The 17,652-nt window shown below is 39.0% G+C and overlaps 1 protein-coding gene across 8 annotated transcripts in view; it reads left to right on the top strand.

The window, feature by feature from the left end:
• igsf9bb (immunoglobulin superfamily, member 9Bb) overlaps positions 1 to 17,652 on the top strand; it is a 165,825-nt gene that overhangs the window by 133,315 nt on the left and 14,858 nt on the right. For 3 of the 8 annotated variants that reach the window (XM_085174206.1, XM_085174207.1, XM_085174212.1), the window contains 2 exons: positions 5,329 to 5,388; positions 10,846 to 12,483. In XM_085174206.1, the coding sequence (XP_085030332.1) occupies positions 5,329 to 5,388; positions 10,846 to 12,483 (1,698 nt within the window). Of the gene's footprint in view, positions 1 to 5,328; positions 5,389 to 10,845; positions 12,484 to 13,559; positions 17,120 to 17,652 lie in introns of those variants that run through there. The other 5 variants (XM_085174209.1, XM_085174208.1, XM_085174214.1 and 2 more) reach the window with 4 other exon arrangements.

Genomic DNA, 17,652 nt, shown 5'->3' with positions numbered 1-17,652 from the left:
CAAAACCTCACAAAACAAATTGATTTAACGAAGAAAATCAAATAGTAGTACACATTATATTACTGTTTTAAATAAAATGTAATATCTAATAAATTGTAAACTTGGAAATATCAAATAAATTGTGTGGAATAATATTAAGAAGGTTATCCACTATGGTAAATGGACCAGTTCTTATATAGCACTCTTCTACTCTATCTGAGCACTTAAAGCGCTTTACACAACTAATTAATTCACCCATTCACACAAGCACTGTTTCTAAGCTGTTAGTGCCTATCTAACATACACAGTCACGCTCCGATGGATGCATCGGAGAGCAACATGGGGTTAGTATCTTGCCCAAGGATATTTGGCATGCAGACTAGGGGGAAGCCAGGAATCAAACCACCAATCTTCCAATCAGTGGATGACCTGCTCTACCGCCTGAGCTACAGCCACCCTATCAGTGCATCCTGTACTAGCAGTAACATGTGTACTAAAAACTCTGACAGACATGAACATGTACTACAGGTACCTAAATGATGACTTCAAAGCATCACTGTTGACTGTCCATCTTAGTTTTGAATATTTGTTTTGTGTGTGTGTGTGTGTGTGTGTGTGTTCATTACTCCCTCAGAAAGCTGTTTTTTCTACATAAACTTCACTGTATTGATATCTTCTGTTGGTTCTCATATTGCATTGTGAGAATCTTTCTAAGCTTTCCAACACTTACGGTAGAGTCATATTAGTTGAGGCAGGAACTCAACTACACCTAATGCCCACTCTAAAAAAGACAGTTTGCCCCTTCATAACACCTGTAAAGGGCATGATTTTAATTTTTTTGTATTTGAACTTTATTAATTTAGGAGCATGATAAGTGGATCCAGACACAGCCGGCTGTAGTTGCTAACTGTTTGCTAAGCTTCACCCTAGCCACATGGAGTCTCTGAGCTGGACGTCTGGACTATTTGTGCTGTTGGTGGCTTTTGGAGCATTGTTGATCGAATACCTGACAAACAGCATGGCTTGCTCTGTGACACAGCCCATCCATGTTGTCTGTGCTACACTTTTGAAATTCAGTTTAATCCAAGGCCTCAGACAGGGTGGGGGAGGATATTTACAGACAATCACTGTTAGCTTTGATAGTTTCATGTGAGAATATTAAAGAGTATGAAATCTAATTACACTCTAAAAACAAATGTTTAAGCCCAACAAAAAAAATGACGCAACAGCTTCCATGAATATTTCTGAGTTATGAAAACTTATGTTGAAATTATATTGAACCCACAAACTATATTACGTTAAGAGAATGAACTTTTCCTCTACAATCAGAAGTAATTTTAACTACCCCTTACCTAATAATTGGTAGCTTAAAATCTATTTTTTAAGCTGTGTACTCATAAAATGATGTTACACCAACAACTTTTTTCACATTATTTGAAAGTATTGTATGGTGTCTATAAGTTGCTGATTTTCTTCTTCATCATTATTATTTTAGCTTTTTCTTGTTTTTGTAATTTTAACTGCTTTCAAGAAATAAATTAATTCAACATTTAAGGATTTTATTTGTAACTTTCAACGCTTTATATTTAAACACTGAAAATAAATCAGAAATCAGATTATACTTTTACCTGGATCTTACTGAATCTAGATCATCAGTGGACTTATTGTTTATTTATTTTTATACACACATACACATGAATGAAAATTAGGATACATTAATAAGAATGAGATAAAATTATGGTATCATAACGCAAAACATAATCACACAACATAAACAACATGTTCTATGACCAATTTGGCTTCTTGACCTAAAAAGGTCAAGCAGCCTAATTGTTGTTCTAATTATAACGTTCTAGTTTATGCTGTAAAAAATAGACAATATGTGCATTCCCTTATGTTTTATATCCCTCCCAAAACAGAGGTTTGGTTACCATGACTAACTCAAGTTAAAGTAAGCTAGAAATATCCAGTGTGTTATGAAATGTGTTATATTTCCCTATTAATTCTTTTTAACTTGCCCTTTAGTTTTTCTCTACTTCAAGATATTTTTCATGCAATGATTAAGTGCTATGTTCATTAGTTTAATTTTTCAAGGAGCCTTTTACAATGCCCCACACCTATGCTGAATGGGCCACTGATATGGGTGTGATATTTGTAAATCCATAGTATGATCAGTGTGGATTTCATTTTTATTCAAGATGCTGAATTATTTACACCAAACTGCATGAAAAGGTCCTCTTACTTCTCTCCCGGGTTGAGTCGACCTCTTTGCGTACTTTGAGAGTATTGTGCAATTTTAAGAAAAAGTAGATAAAGTATCAAAATGAGTAATACATTATATAGGTGGCTGCAAACAAACTGCATTCTGAAGTTAGCCAAAGCCTAAATAATTATCATACCTCAAGAAGCAAGATTCTCAGTCCTTTAGCTCCTCCCCTTCATGAAACCCCATCCATTAGTTTTGGGGTACAATGGTCAAGTTTAGCCAAAAAATTAGATTCAAGACTTACAGTGGTTACTCTCTTGAACTCTTTTTTTAAATCTGTACACCACACATACAGAAAAATGCTATAAGACAATTTGAGGGTTATTACAAACAATTGTCAGGCTTTACAAATATTTTCTTTAAAAGGAACCTGTTATTTATAAAGCATTAAATTTAAGTTTGCTTAAAACTGATAATCCACAAAAATCTATTTCATGTATATTTTTAAAAAATATTAAATTATATTTATGTATACACAAAATGCCTATGTAAAGACTTAATGACAAAGAGATTCACATAGTCTGATACAACCAGAAACATATTAACAATATTTCATAAAACTTGATGTGTTTAAAAAAGTAATAAGGATAGATGCAGCTCTTAAGATCAAGAACAGTACTTACTGTATTGCTGTATTGCAATAGTAACCAAAACAGTTTAAAATGTAACATCATGTATAGCATACAAGAAATAAAGTAAATGAGGCAAACAGGAACTCTACAGCTATCCTTCCCACAGAAGTATTCACCGTTAATAATAATAATAATAATAATAATAATAAACTATTTCCTCAGCTGTATGAGCACAACATCAGAAACAAATCCACTATGGGTCATAACACTTACTAGCACAAATGCATTGCTTTAGTAGAACTGTTATTTGTAAATAAAATGTTACTTACATTAAAATCTCTTTAACATCAGCATACAAGTCCTCCGTGCAACACAGTCTTAATATGTGAATTTGGTATGGCATGTTAACTGGGTAGGAGATGGACCTTGAAATCAGAGGTTACAGTGAAGAAAAATTAAGTTATCTATCCAATTTCATTAAGAAACTACAAATTGAATTTTGTTTTAAACCCTTTTAATTTCAAATTACATACAAAGTTAAGTTGATATAATTACCAAAATTATTAAGTCAACACACCCCAACAAAATAAAGTTTTCAATTTAGAAGATTTATCTTAATCAATAAATTAGAGAATTTTTCTCTTGCAGCTATACATTTAAGTGGTGGTAACTGGTCTGATGAATTACTTTTTAGAGTGCAACAAAGAAACTGTTGAAAAACTTCAGTAAACCTCCCATGTACAGAATTTAAAAATCTGCTAACATAAAACAGAGACTTCCTTTCTCTTTGGGAGGGAGAGGTTAGGAGTAATACATTGATCAAGTTGAACATCAGGTAAAAAAGCCAGACTTTAATTGCAGTTTTTCTAAGCTTATTTCCCCAAATACATTTATATACTAGGATCATAGATTTTCGCTTTAACACCATGAGGAGGTCTGTAGTGGAGTTTCTAAAATCTAAATATTATCCGGTCGTTAAGTGATGATGTGACGAATCCTACTTCCGCTAAAGTAGTCTGCGTTTAATATGGCTTTTGTGTTGTTAACATGTTTAATGTTTTGTATATTCTTCTATTTAATCTCAAAAAGCTCCTAAAACAGTCAGTGATCACTGTTGACCTCCCTCGGCTTTTATTACCGCTAATCATTTATTTAAGCTCAGTTTTTAAAACCTTAGGATGTAACTACAGCCCAGCCCATGCAGCAGTATATGAATGACTAACCTCGTATTGTGGATGGATTATCTCAGTTGTTCTCCTGGCTGAAGTTTGGTCCTTCTACAGCATCCTGCCATGCAATTACATTTGTTCCTGACCACCGAGAACACTCACGTTAACTTTTATCGAGTGGAAAAAAGTTAGCTTGGGTATATTATGCTAACATAGCTGTGTCGCTAGCGGTCACGTAGCACATCATTATATACCAGCTAGCCAAACTTCAGTAACCCTACAAACGTCACTGCTGTTTAGTTTTCTACCTTCCTTTATGTTGGAAGTGATAACAGAGCTGTACGTTTTAATTTGTTTCCAAAACCCCGCAGTCAGGACATGCTATATTGTATTTGGATAGAAGCTAGCGAGCTAACTTCCTGCTAACTTCTAACTCCGTTAAATGTCATAAATTCCGTTCTCATGGATGCCTGGATGTTAAACTCAATTGTTACACCTGGTAGAGCATAACGCTGATCATTTTATTAAAGATGAAAGACTTTAGACAGTTTTTCAACTCTCAGTAATGCCATAGTGATCGTTTGATATATGGACCTGCAGCGGAGTTTAGGTCCAGACACGGCTAGTGGCGTCAGACTTAACGACCGCATACATTTTCTTTCATTAGAAAAAAAGGCATTTCTATGATGTTTTGGGAGTATGTTTGATTCACTGGCTGGAATGTTTGTCAAGGAATTTTCCAGATTACTTAGGTAACCGCTGACACAGCTGTCATGCTAGTTAATAAAGTCAGATTTTTCCCTGCTCTTGTAAATGGGAGAAATCTGCACCAGATTTGAAGTGAACATCCTGAGTGTAATACAACTGTATTAAAATATCCCAAAAGTATTGTAGAGGACCATGGTCGAATGCATGCTTGCTATACACATGTGGATGCTTGCAAATTACTATACAATAACATGTATAGCCTAATATTTCACCATTTCAAGGCAATAAGATGGTGCAGTGTGGATGAAATGGGTTTGTTTTTTTTTGCTTTGTCCTTTTGTGCTTTTTCAGCCTCTTGTGTCTGAAGTGGGAAATGTGAGGAAATGAAACTATGTCAGGAAACCCTCTTTTTGCTCTTGCATAGTTTTTCTTCTCTTTACGCTTTTTCTGTGAAATTTTATGTTGAGTTATTCTCCAACTCATTAATGCTTCTCTTCCCTAAGCTGCTGAACAGGAACGAGCTTTTCTTTCATTTTTTCTGTTCCTTTTTGGTTGCCCTCTTCTCATTGCCAGGCTTCCTGTTTACTTCCATATGCTCCTCACTTCTTACTGTCTGATCTCCCCACCTCTGCAGGAGTCCACTTAGCCTCATTCCCAGCATTGAGCCCTATTGGGAGGGGCTGGACGCAAGCAGGTACAGGTCCCAGTGTTATGGTCCTCAGTGAGTGTGCAAACCATTGTCCCTTTGTTCTTGCACACTATATACCCTCCTTCACTTTGGTTCAGCACCTCAGACTCTTGACCCGTCTGCATGCTTCTGGACAACTACAATCAGGCAACAACAATACTGGTCGTAGTCTTTCGTTCATGAGCGGTAAAGGAGCTTCATTTGAATCTCTGGGGAAAAATTAGAATATATTATTCAGGATAGAAGAAGTAGATAATGGGACTCTTTTTCATGTGTCACAGTGAATGAATCACAATTATCTTTCATTATATTGCTCTATATTACTGCTATACTCATATTACTGTCCTTTATTTTTTTAGATTTGTTGCAGTTACTGAGGGAGTTTGTAGTTTTTTGGAGAGACCAGCTAACCTTTTCCTTCTGCCTTTCAGTCTTCTTGCTAAGTTAGGCTCACTCCTTGGCCAGAGTATACTTGCAGAGTAATTTCAATCTTCTTATTTAATGAAGGCCAGCGCTTAGACCCTGTTACAGAAGTACAATACATACATGTAATGACCACTCATTATTAAAATGGTGATTCATTCAGTGAAAAATTTAGTCCAAGGCAACTGATCTTTTAAAATTCTTTATATTGTGAACTTGATACTCCTGGTGTTTTAAATGTAAGACATATACAGTCTCGATCAAAAGTTTAAGACCAATTGAAAAATGGCAAAAAATCATATTTTGCATGTCTGGCTCTTAACAAGGTTCCAAGTAGAGCTTCAGCATGCAACAAGAAGAAATGGGATTGAGACAAAACATTTTTTGAGCATGTAATCTATAGAAAACTACGCTTAAACTGAAACAGGCCTGTTTGCAGCTGATCAAAAGTTAAGGACCACACCTCCAAAAGAACCCCCGTAAACCCCCAAAACAGAAATCAAAGTTCCAAGCATGAACTCAGTAATGAGTAGCTCCACCGTTATTGTTGATCACTTCAAAAATTTGTTGCAGCATGCTTGATGCAAGTGAGTGGGAACATTTCTCCAAGTGGTGAAGACAGCCACACGAAGGGCATCTACTGTCTTCCACTGAAGGAAAAAGCACCCCAGATGATTATGGTGCCCCCTCCACTGTGGCGCGTAGAAAACATCTCAGGTGACATCTGGTTGTCATGCCAGTAACAATGGAAACCATCAGGACCATCAAGGTTAAATTTGTTCTCATCAGAGAATAAAACTTTCTTCCACCTTTCAGTGTCTCATGTTTGGTGCTCTCTTGCGAAGTCCAAGCAGTCAGTTCTGTGGTGTTCAAGTATAACGCTATAGAACTTTGGAGCCTTTGAAGACGTTTTTTGTTTTTGAACCCCTTCAGTCTCACATGCAGTCTGATGGTTATGGGGCTGCAGTCGGCACCAGTAACTGCCTTAATTTGGGTCGAGGATTGTCCAGAGTCTTGATGAACAGCCTGGTCAGTGTTGGTGAATTTCTTTTCTGTCTTACACTTGACTTTTTTGTTCCATAACCCTCAGGATCATTTAAGAAATTCCAAATGACTGTCTTACTGCGTCCCACCTCAGCAGCGATGGCGCTGTGAGAGACCCTGCTTATGCAGTTTAACAACCCGACCATATTCAAAAAGGGAAAGAGTTTTTTTGCCTTTGCCATCAGAATGTCATGACAGTGTGACTACCTGACAGAAAATGACAATGAATCCAGATTTTTGCACAGATTTGGCCTTTTAAAAGCATGTGGTCCTAAACTTTTGATCTGCTTGAGAAAAGCCTGTTTCAGTTTAAGAGTTGTTTTTAATAAATTGCCTGCTCAAAAAAAATGTTTTGTCTCACTCCCATTTCTCCTTGTTGCATGTTGAAGCTCTACTTGGAACCTTCTTAAACTTCTGATCGGGCCTCTATTTTGCTCAGTTATGTGAATTGTATGTCCAAGTCTTGTAGGCCTTCTTTAATGACAAAATGAGCCATTTTTGAAAAATTAAGTGCGGTGGCTGGTAATAAGGAGGTACACCTCTGCTGAAGTGTTTCAGGAAAATAAGATGCAATAAGCATTGTCCTGGGGCAACAACAGCTTCTTGCAACCTTCAGAAAATCTCAATCTAGATGTGGATGAGCTATTTTAAATGTTTGTTTTCAAACTCACTGCAAGTAAAACAGAAATTAGCCCTCGCTCTATCCAAACCACTTTATATGTTAAAATGGACAGACAAAGACTTTTGGAAACTTTGACACAGGCACCCATGTTTTGTGTCTTTTAGTAACTCGTTTGATTTCCTTAACTTGTCCTGCCATTGGTTCTTCTAAGAAGTAACCTTCTGCTTAACACCAGCTCATGGCTTTCTACCATTTGCAAATGGTCATGTAATTTCACTCACTTTTTTTGCCTTGTGACTGTGGACGGGCTATATTTCTGAAGCTCTGTTAAACTAATGTGAAAATGTATTGATGAAGACAGGTCTCATCACCTGCATATCCATAAGCTGTGGAGTTGTGAAGCTGTGGATAATGATCCATTTAGGAGATTCATCCATTACTTCTAACTGCTGAGTTTCCAGAAGCCTAAACAAACCAGTTTGTACTATAAGGATAAATATGTCAGTAACTAATATGCTCAATTCGATTTAATTCAGTTCAGTTTAATTTACAATATATAGTGCCAAATCAAACAACAGTTGCCTCAAGATGCTTTATATTGTAAAGTAAACACCCTACAATAATACAAAGAAAACAGAGAAACCCCCAACAATCATATGATGCTCTTTGAGCAAGCACTTTGGCGACAGTAGGAAGGAAAATCTTTTAACAGGAAGAAACCTCCAGCAGAAACAAGCTCGGAGAGGCAGCCACCTGCCACGACTGGTTGGGGTGAAGGGAGAAAGATGAGTCAAAGACACGCTGTGGGAGAGAGCCAGAGATTATTAATAACTAATGATTACATGCAGAGTGGTGTATAAAAAACTTTTTCACAGTTTCTGAAAAAGGTGAATAAAAAAGCCTTCAGCAACCTAGACCTATTGCAGAATAACTAAGGGAGGATTCAGGGTCACCTGATCCAGCCCTTGCTATATATTTTTATTATCAAAAATGAACGTTTTAAACCTAATGCTAAAAGTAGAATGGATGTCTGTCTCCCAGATCCAAACTGGGAGTTGGTTCCACAGAAGAGGGCCTGAAAGCTTAAGGCTCTACTTCATATTCTACTTTCAAATACACTAGGAACAACAACTAAGGCTGTACTCTGAGAATGAAGTGCTCTAATGGGTTGAAACAATACTAAAAGGTCATTAAGATGAGCCTGATTATTCAAAAGCTTGTTTATAATGAGAAGGATTTAAATTCAATTCTGGATTTAGCAGGAAGCCAATATAGGATAAGTATGCTGTCTCTTTCTAGTCCCTAATAAGTATCTTCTCTCTTGCAAGAGAGGCAGGGAGCTTATATTCAAACCACAGTGTATACAAACCAGCCATAAATACTATAAGGAAACTCCAGCAGCATTACAGCTATGTAGGTCTGATAACAGATTTATGAATGTTATCAGCAATATTGTTACCATAACAACAACTAACTTCTACTAAATTTTATATCGTTTTCAACCAATATTGCTTGCAAGAAATAATACCTAACAAAGATCCTGGTTCATCAGAGACACCATCTTTCACATAGTTTAGAAATACAATGTTGTTGTCTACACAAATTTATAACATTGATTGATTAGATTATTGTAATGATAAACAAATTGTTGTTACATTTAATGAGAAGTACTCATGACTTCAAATAGCAGATGGTACTTTTCAGTGAAGGTAGCTACTGAAACCTGGTACCTTTAACATGTATTGCATGTGACATACTATACTGTTTATTTAGGTTATAACAAACAGACCTGCTATAAATGACTTTTATCACTAAATAAAGGGATTGTGGCTTCAAAGAAATTGTGGTTTCATTTCCTTTTTCCTATAGCGCTCTAGTACTAATTTCTAACAAGAATTTGGTTAGAAAGACTTTGATAACATCAAAGTGTCTCAGTTTCTTGTTATATACAAGCACAAGTTATATACTGTAACTCGTAATCTTTTAAAAATTTTGAATTTGGTCAAGACCTCTCAGATATCATATAGAAGGATAGATACCAAAATTGTCCAAACACTTGCAAAATTGGCACAAAATAGTATGTATCCCAACTAGTGGGATACTCTTCACTGGGTATGGTGATTGAATTATCCTTTCAGCTAGTTTTGACAAATGTGGCTAATCATTCACTCCAAGCTCTGATATTCTTAATTTTCTATATATGTCATCAATCAAAGTCTCTCCTTTCTCACAAATCAGTCATAGCTCTACCATACTAGAGCTTTAACAGTGTTGGTCAGTACAGCCGATAACCATTGGGTTTTACAAACAGCTCTCTGTTTCTAATATCAGCGAGTGTGGTGAAATTATTTATTTATTATTTATTTATTTCGTTTTGGGGTATCAAAATTCTTTGGTTTTCTTGTGCTCCTGAACAGTGCTTTGTAATGGGAAAATGTGACGTCATACTGCCATGGAATTCAACTTTTGAATGAATGAAATACTTCATTGGAAGTAAAATTGTACCGTACACGTACTGGTTTGCCTTTAACTTTAGGAAATGATAATGATGAAGTAGAGCTAAAGTATCAGGTATAAAGTGGGGGATGATATAGAGGGAATGAAAGAAGGTAAAATGCAGTAATAGGGCATATGATATAAGCATTCTGCAACTAAGGCATCCCATTATAAGACTAAATGTTAAACCGCTTTTAAAACCAATAACATAAACAGTTATAAATCTAACAAATTACAGATAACTACTAGTAGTTCTTGGGTCCGGTACACAGTCTTTTACTGCAATGGTTAAAACTGGTCTATGCACATGCCTTCAGGGAAGACATATTGAGTGTTCGTGTGGGTACCAATAAACCAGTTTGTTGTTGTCAGAATTATGCATGAATTTAATGATTTTGTGTATTGTACAGTGAACACTCCCTTCACTTTCACTTTTGAAAAAAAGTCACGATGTGTCCAGTATTGTCAAGATGTTTTTTCACTTACCAAATTCATATGAAACTTGATGGAGAAGTGGAACGCTGACAAAGGAAGAAACTGTTACATTTGGTTTGCTTACTTTAAAATTGTGGGATAAAGCTTTAGTCTCGTCGGAGGAGTGCCTTCTCTGAGTTTGAAAGTTTGCATATTTGTTGTTCTAGTTTAACTGCCTAAAAATAAACAGGAAATGTATCTTGCTGAATTTCTGTTTGCTAATGATTCATGATCACTGCTTTGACTTAGAACTTGGAATCCTGTAAATGGGGTCTAGTTTTTCTTTCTTTAATCCATTTTTTGTTCTGGTGTAGTTGGATTCATCTCCAGCACCATCAGTAAACTGTTATTTTGTAAAGAAGTACCATTTTAAATGATCACTTCATCTGTATTGTTTTCCACAGGTCATCTTCAGGAAAGGTGAGCCCAGAGAGCATTCGTTCAAAGGCATCTCCATCAGAATCATCTGAAGATAGTCATGACCAGCGTGGAAAAAAACCACCCCCAAGTCCAGGGAAGAAGGAGGAACTATCTCTATACAAAAAGACCAAAAGAGCAATAACAAGCAAGAAATACAGCATCCCCAAGCATGAAGCTGAAGCAACAATACCCATTGAACTCATCAGTCGAGGCCCAGATGGACGTTTTGTTATAGATCCTACAGACAGAGAAATGTCTGTCAAACCCCGGCGAATTGAGGGCTTCCCGTTTGTGGAAGAATCAGACCTATATCCTGAATTCCGACAGTCAGATGAAGAGAATGATGACGCTAGGGCTCTTCCACCAGTTATGCCCCCCTTGCGGCCTCACCAGATCTCTCCTATCTCCAGTCAGGAATCCTACCTGCAACCTCCAGCCTACAGCTCTCATTTCCACAGGCCCTTCGAAGGTATGACCATCATGGAGAGCAGTCGGCTCCAGGCCACTGGGCAGATCCGAGGCTCTCTCCACCACAGGGCTTTTTATGGCTATCTAGGTCCTCCTGGAGATCATGATCCTCCACCTCCTTTTTACATGCCAGATACCAGCCCACTTAGCTCTGTCATGTCCTCCCCTCCATACCTTGCTGAGGGTCCTTTTGGCCACGCTATGATTCCTGAAGAAATGGGAGAAAGTGATTTTCCGCAATATGCTGTCTCTGGTTTTCCACTTCCACTGACCCTCACCTCTTCCATTCGTTCTCCAGAGATTTGGCAGGGATTGGATTTTACCTTTGCAAGTTTGGAGGGACCCCAGTTCATTTTTCCACCACATCAACCTTTGCATCTCCGCCACGATTCTCCCTATCCCCCTCCACCTCATGTTCTTCCCCTTAGTGCTATCCAGCCCTCCTCTCTTCCAATGCCCACTTATCCAGCTGTCCTGCCACTGGAGGCCCCAAAGAGCCACTCAAGCAAGTCTCCCAGCAGGGCCAGGCCTCATGGCTCCCCAGCCAAGCATTTAGCTATGCAAGAGGCACATTTAGGGCAGCTAAGACACACAAGCCATGGAATGGGTGTGCCGGTTTTGCCTTACACCGATCCAATGGCCCATATTGTTCCTAGCACATTCAGTAGCTTGGACACACGATGGTTTGAAACCACTCCTCATTTCAGTCCCAGACATGCTCGTAGGATGGATTCTGGCATGCATCAGGTGGTTCTTCAGCCCTCTCGCCTCTCACCCCTCACCCAAAGCCCCCTTAGCTCTCATGAGGGCTCCCCAGAGATAGTAGTTCGTCCCAGGCCACGTCCCGGCATTGTCCAACCTACTATACCTTCAGAGATGTCTGAGATTACCCTCCTCCCTCCTTCCACAGCCAGCTTCTCAAGAAGATCTTCTCCCTCCTCCTCACCTGCTCAAGCCCACGGTAGCAGGAGAGCAAGCCCCAGCTACCATTCCCACATGGCCTTTGCCACCTCTGCAACCAGCTACCCAGCTTCCCAGTCTCCATCACCCCCTATGGAAAGCAGCAACATATTTGGGCAGATGCCATCTCAAAGGAGGACTGAGGAGGAGATCCTTCCATCGGAGCCTTCTCCACCCCAGTTGTCAGCTTCAGGGTAGGTCCATAAGGATTACAGAGCGGGATACCATTTGAGTCATCTGCCCCAACCCATAATGCTTTGGTTTGTGAAGTTGCTCTGATATTTTTGTTACTGAAGTGCTATGTACTAATCATTATTTCCTAAAGTCATCTCTGTGGCAAATTAATTTTATAGTTTAGCTTATGCTTTTTTCATTTGACTTAATGAAAATGAAAGTTGTATGGTGGAAGGAAACCATTTTGCTCGGATTCATTTGATGAACTCTAGATTTTTGTTTTTGAGTTCCTTTTTTTAAGTTTAGCTTCAATTTGGTCAGTGCTGCTTTTCATGTCAGACATAAACTTACTCACCCACTGAATCTCTGAAGCACTGTTTCAAAATATTCACCTGGAAATGTACATCATAAATCTTCATGTGAAAATGCTAAAAGTAAGTGAGTAAATTAAATGGTGAATTGACAAGAAAATGCATTTGCTTCACAGATTGCATTTCAGACCTTTAAGGGCTACAATCCATCTGGTTAAAAAAAAATTAAAAACCATGGCCAGTCAAATGCTTTTTTGGGGGGGGGGGGCAGGCCCCTGAAAGCCTGGTAATATGCAGACATCACCACGGGATCCCTGTTTTTCCATCTGTATTATGTTACCCTGCTTTCACCTAACAGGAGGACTCTCATAATATCCACCAAGTCAGTTCCCCAGAGAAAACACCCATTGTTATGTCCAGCTCCAAGCCTTTGACGATGCCTTTATCATGCAGAGGGATGAGTTCATCGTGGCAGGCCCTGCGGCCCATCCTCAGCCTTTGTAACTTGATTGCATGACCAATTCTCCCTTACTGTCCAATCTTTCAGATTTTTTTTCCTACTCTACTTTCCTCCCCCATTCTATAACCCACGTCTCCCCAACTCCCTTAAACGCCTTCAGGTCATCCAGGTCTGACTACCAAGGGAAGGTTGTTGGGCAAAGTGTGTCACAGGGCCTGTCCGCTTCTCATGTACTGCAATGTCTCCATCATTATCAAGTAGGGGCAGTGTGGTGGTTCTTGATGGCTCCTCGAGTCTTACCTGCTTTGTTTTTGATTGATCTCAGCTATCTGGGCAGCGTTGTTGTGACCAGGTCCTCTACACCGCAATAGGTAAGGGTTGGATCCATGTCTGAAAGGGGGGGGTTAGCAGGTGGGACTTTTTTGATCACCTCGTCCTTTAAAGGGGAATACAAGCCTTTGAGTCTTTGAGTTGTTCCTTACTTCAGTCAACACATGAAGCTGATTTCAGTTCTTTCTTTTTTTCCCTTTATGTCAAAGTGGCTATGCATTTTAAGTTCTGCAGTCTTAAGTACATTATGCATCCTGACTGATATGCATATGCCATCTGTAAGATAATAGATCAGGTCAGAAATGTCTCACCAACATGTTTTCATGCTTGAGTTGTTTGCTAACTGACCACAATCACAAAAACTTTAACCCTGTTAATCTGTTAAGGATACCAAATCACAGATGGATATATCCTTAGTGTATATATCTCATGAAAACATTTAAAAGTTTTTATTTACGTCACTACATATAACCTTAACCAAATTACTTCAGCAAAGATCAGCTGGCACTTATACAATGCTTGATGGTCCAAGTACATTTCACTTATCCGTTCTGTTTCTTTGACACACACACCTACACCCACACACACACACATACTTTTGAAAAGCACACTCCAGCGGTAGTAATAGTTAATGTTTTTAGGCCTTTTGTACCTGAGTTGAGACAGGTCTTGCAGCCCGGGACACAGTACCATGTCGTATGCTCGAGTCCAACTGAACTGCACGCAGCTCATGTTTTTTGGGCATGGTATGCAAAAGTCACATGAGTAAAATGCACTGAACTAAGTGCATTAAAGGGGTTAAGTGCGCTTGGCTAAGTAATGGGTCAGCATCTATGAGTATGCCTTTAACCCTCATTAATGGTCACCATATTGGTTGTTGTGTGTGCAACAACTCTGATGTTTTCATAGCCCTATAACCATTTATTTTGACATGGTGCAGTCTTCCCCTGAACAATAGGTCAGCACCTCAAGAAACCCTCTACACCAGTAGTAGTATAATACTAGAAAAAGTCAAGAATCAAGCAAAGCGAAGAATTTTATTCAAAAAGTTCTCCGGAACATCTGTTCCATCTATTGCAGCTTCTCCCTCTCTGTAATGTGGGAATCTTGTTCTACGGTATTACTGAAATATACCACTAAAGACTAAACCACTTGTCCACTTGTGTGGGGACTGCTCTTCCTCATGCCGCTGAACTCTTATTCAAGATAATTTATCTGGATTTCAGAAGTGGGGCCAAACCTCCATACATGTCCCTTCCGGTTCTCTACAAGCTGTTTGTTCTCGTTTTTGCGCCCCACCCTCACTCCCTCCCTTTTACAATGATTTAACTACTCATTAGTACATGGGGATCTGCCTGGCCCGGGTCCTGCTGCCAGTTCTCTCTGAGGCTTTCCCCAAGCTGCAGCCTCAATTCATGATCACATCATCTGCCATTATCTACTAGAAATGCTGTCAAACTTATGAGGATGTGGTCCCAGCCAGTGAATCAAGCTTTGTTATTAGAAATACATTTATGGGTAGCTTTTGGTAAAGATTGAACTGGGCTTCAGTGGTCCCTTATTTATCGCGGGAGTTACGTTCTAAAAATAACCTGCGATAGATGAAATCCGCGAAGTAGCCAACTTTATTTTTTAAAGTTATTATAGATGTTTTAAGGCTGTAAAACCACTCACTACACACTTTATACACTTTTCTCTCTTGTTTAAACACCCTCAAAGTTCAAACCTTCGTAGAAAAATAAGTCCAGTATTATAGAATGAAACCAAAGATCAAACCCTGTTTTCAGGTCCAGAACATGGGAATAGAGCAGCTGCCAGAGAATTCAACATGAATTCAATGAATCAATGGTACAGAAGTAGAGGAAGCAAGAAGAATGAGTTGAGTAAAGTTTGACTTATCTGACTGTTTTGTTTTGCTCACCTCAAAGGGGCGATCGAGGCTCAAGAGTTGGGAGTTCGCCTTGTAATCTGAAGGTTGCCAGTTCGAGCCCCGGCTTGGACAGTCATTGTGTCCTTGGGCAAGAGACTTCACCCGTTGCCTACTGGTGGTGGTCAGAGGGCCCGGTGGCGCCAGTGTCCGGCAGCCTCGCCTCTGTCAGTGCGCCCCAGGGTGGCTGTGGCTACAATGTAGCTGCCATCACCAGTGTGTGAATGGGTGGATGACTGGTTGTGTAAAGTGCTTTGGGGTCCTTAAGGACTAGTAAAGCGCTATACAAATACAGGCCATTTACCATTTACCATAATTCGGTGTGCCTTATGGTCCAAAAAATACGGTAACTTCTACCTTCCTTTAGCATGTCCAGAAGTCCAACTTTTTGTGCGATGGTTAGCATCGTCCTCTGCCTTTTACGTGCTACTGCAGGTGCCTTTGACGGTGCAAAACGTTTCGTCGACATTGTTGTGTTTGTTGGGGAGAAAACGTACAAACATACAGTACAGCACTTCAGAGTCACACTGCTAGCAATTGAAGCTTTATGTAAATTTGACAAGTTGAACACATTACACAGGAGACACGGCACGGAGGAGATTGATTGACAATGGTCTACAGCCGATCAGGACACGGAACACAATGCGCTGTAAAAAAAAAAAAAAAAAGCATGCAAAATTGCACACACGCACAAAAAAAATCCACGAAACAGCGAGGCTGCAAAAAGCAAAAAGCGAGGGACCACTGTATACTCAAACTGAACACTTAGAATGTTCAAAACACAGCATTTAGTTTATAATAAATCACAATGTCTGCAATACTGAAGAAGAAAAATATCCAAACATGCAAAGATCAGTAACTTCCACACGTGTGTAGTTATTCAATGTCATGTGGTCATTCCAAGTGGACTTTTGTATTGGGATACCACACATTATTGTGTATATCACTTAGTGATTCCAACTAGTAGATATTCTTGTCAAAAGACTTGGTAAAAATTCAGTGATTGCTTTTGCTGAAACAAAAGTAATTTTTCTGTACTGGTCTTGGTGGCAGATGAGTACAAACGTGTTACGAAACTGTTCAGTTGCATGTACAGCAAGTAGTTCAGAGGTTGGCCAGGATCCATGAATTATCCATAGCCATTCACCACAGCCACAGTCATTTGAATGACTTTTTTATTAGCTGGTAGAGGAACCCAAACAGTGTGCTGATTCAGTTTAGATTAAAATAGTATCAACAATGTAAAATTCCATTGGCACATAATATTGATGAATTCCCACAGCTAAGAATTAAATTTTCAGATCACAGAAACACCTCCCTCCTGCAACATGACAGGTGCAGGCCTAACTAATGCAGTCCCTCCACATTTCTTCTTATCACTCAGATAGATGTTGCTGTCCTGCCAACAGACCTGAAGGCAGGCAAGGGTTTGACTAAACGTAACTTCATTAAGTGCTTCAGACTACTCTCACTGTGCTTCGTTTGAGTCTTAACCAGTTAACCAAGCTTGTTTATATTATTTTCCAAATACCTCACACTCCTGGTTATTTTCTGAATTGTTATAGTTTCCTTGCTCCGGGTAGTAGAACCGTCAGCAGGATTGCCTTGCAAAGATTCTGCCTTGCAAAGACCATATGCCAAAAAAAACCCATACAAAACAAAAAGGAGCTTTTTCACCTTCATATAAATCACAGTGAGCAAGAATAATACATTTATCAGCAAGTTTAAAACAAAACAAAGCAAGAGCTGCAGCAGCAGGAAGAAATCTGAATCCATACTGAATCCATGATCCAGTAGTTCATGTAGTTAGCACTCATCAGCAAATAATGGCGATATCAGAATTCATTTCAAGATGTCCAAAACAAGACCTGCTTATTTTGCTCTACTCACCTTACGGTGCCTGATCCAATTATTTTTGTGTATTTTGGTATGCCTACCAGCTACCGCCAGCTGGCGTACAAAATTTTTACCCATTTTTCACTATGTCAAGACAAAGCAGAGCACACTGCTAACTGCTTGGCTTTTGGGATGGATGGATTAACCATAGTTTATGTTCAGCTGTCTCTTGTGAGCTGGTTGTTTTTGTCAAATTTCTTATGTATCAGTATTGCTCAGAGTGTAGCTCTACTCCAAGTTTGTCTCACCACAAGACTGAAAAAAA

This window comes from Neolamprologus multifasciatus, chromosome 10, assembly GCF_963576455.1.
Source record: "Neolamprologus multifasciatus chromosome 10, fNeoMul1.2, whole genome shotgun sequence".
Taxonomy (NCBI): Eukaryota; Metazoa; Chordata; class Actinopteri; order Cichliformes; family Cichlidae; genus Neolamprologus; species Neolamprologus multifasciatus.
The sequence above is the reverse complement of the archived record's forward strand: the minus strand, read 5'-3'. Positions and strand labels throughout refer to the sequence as shown.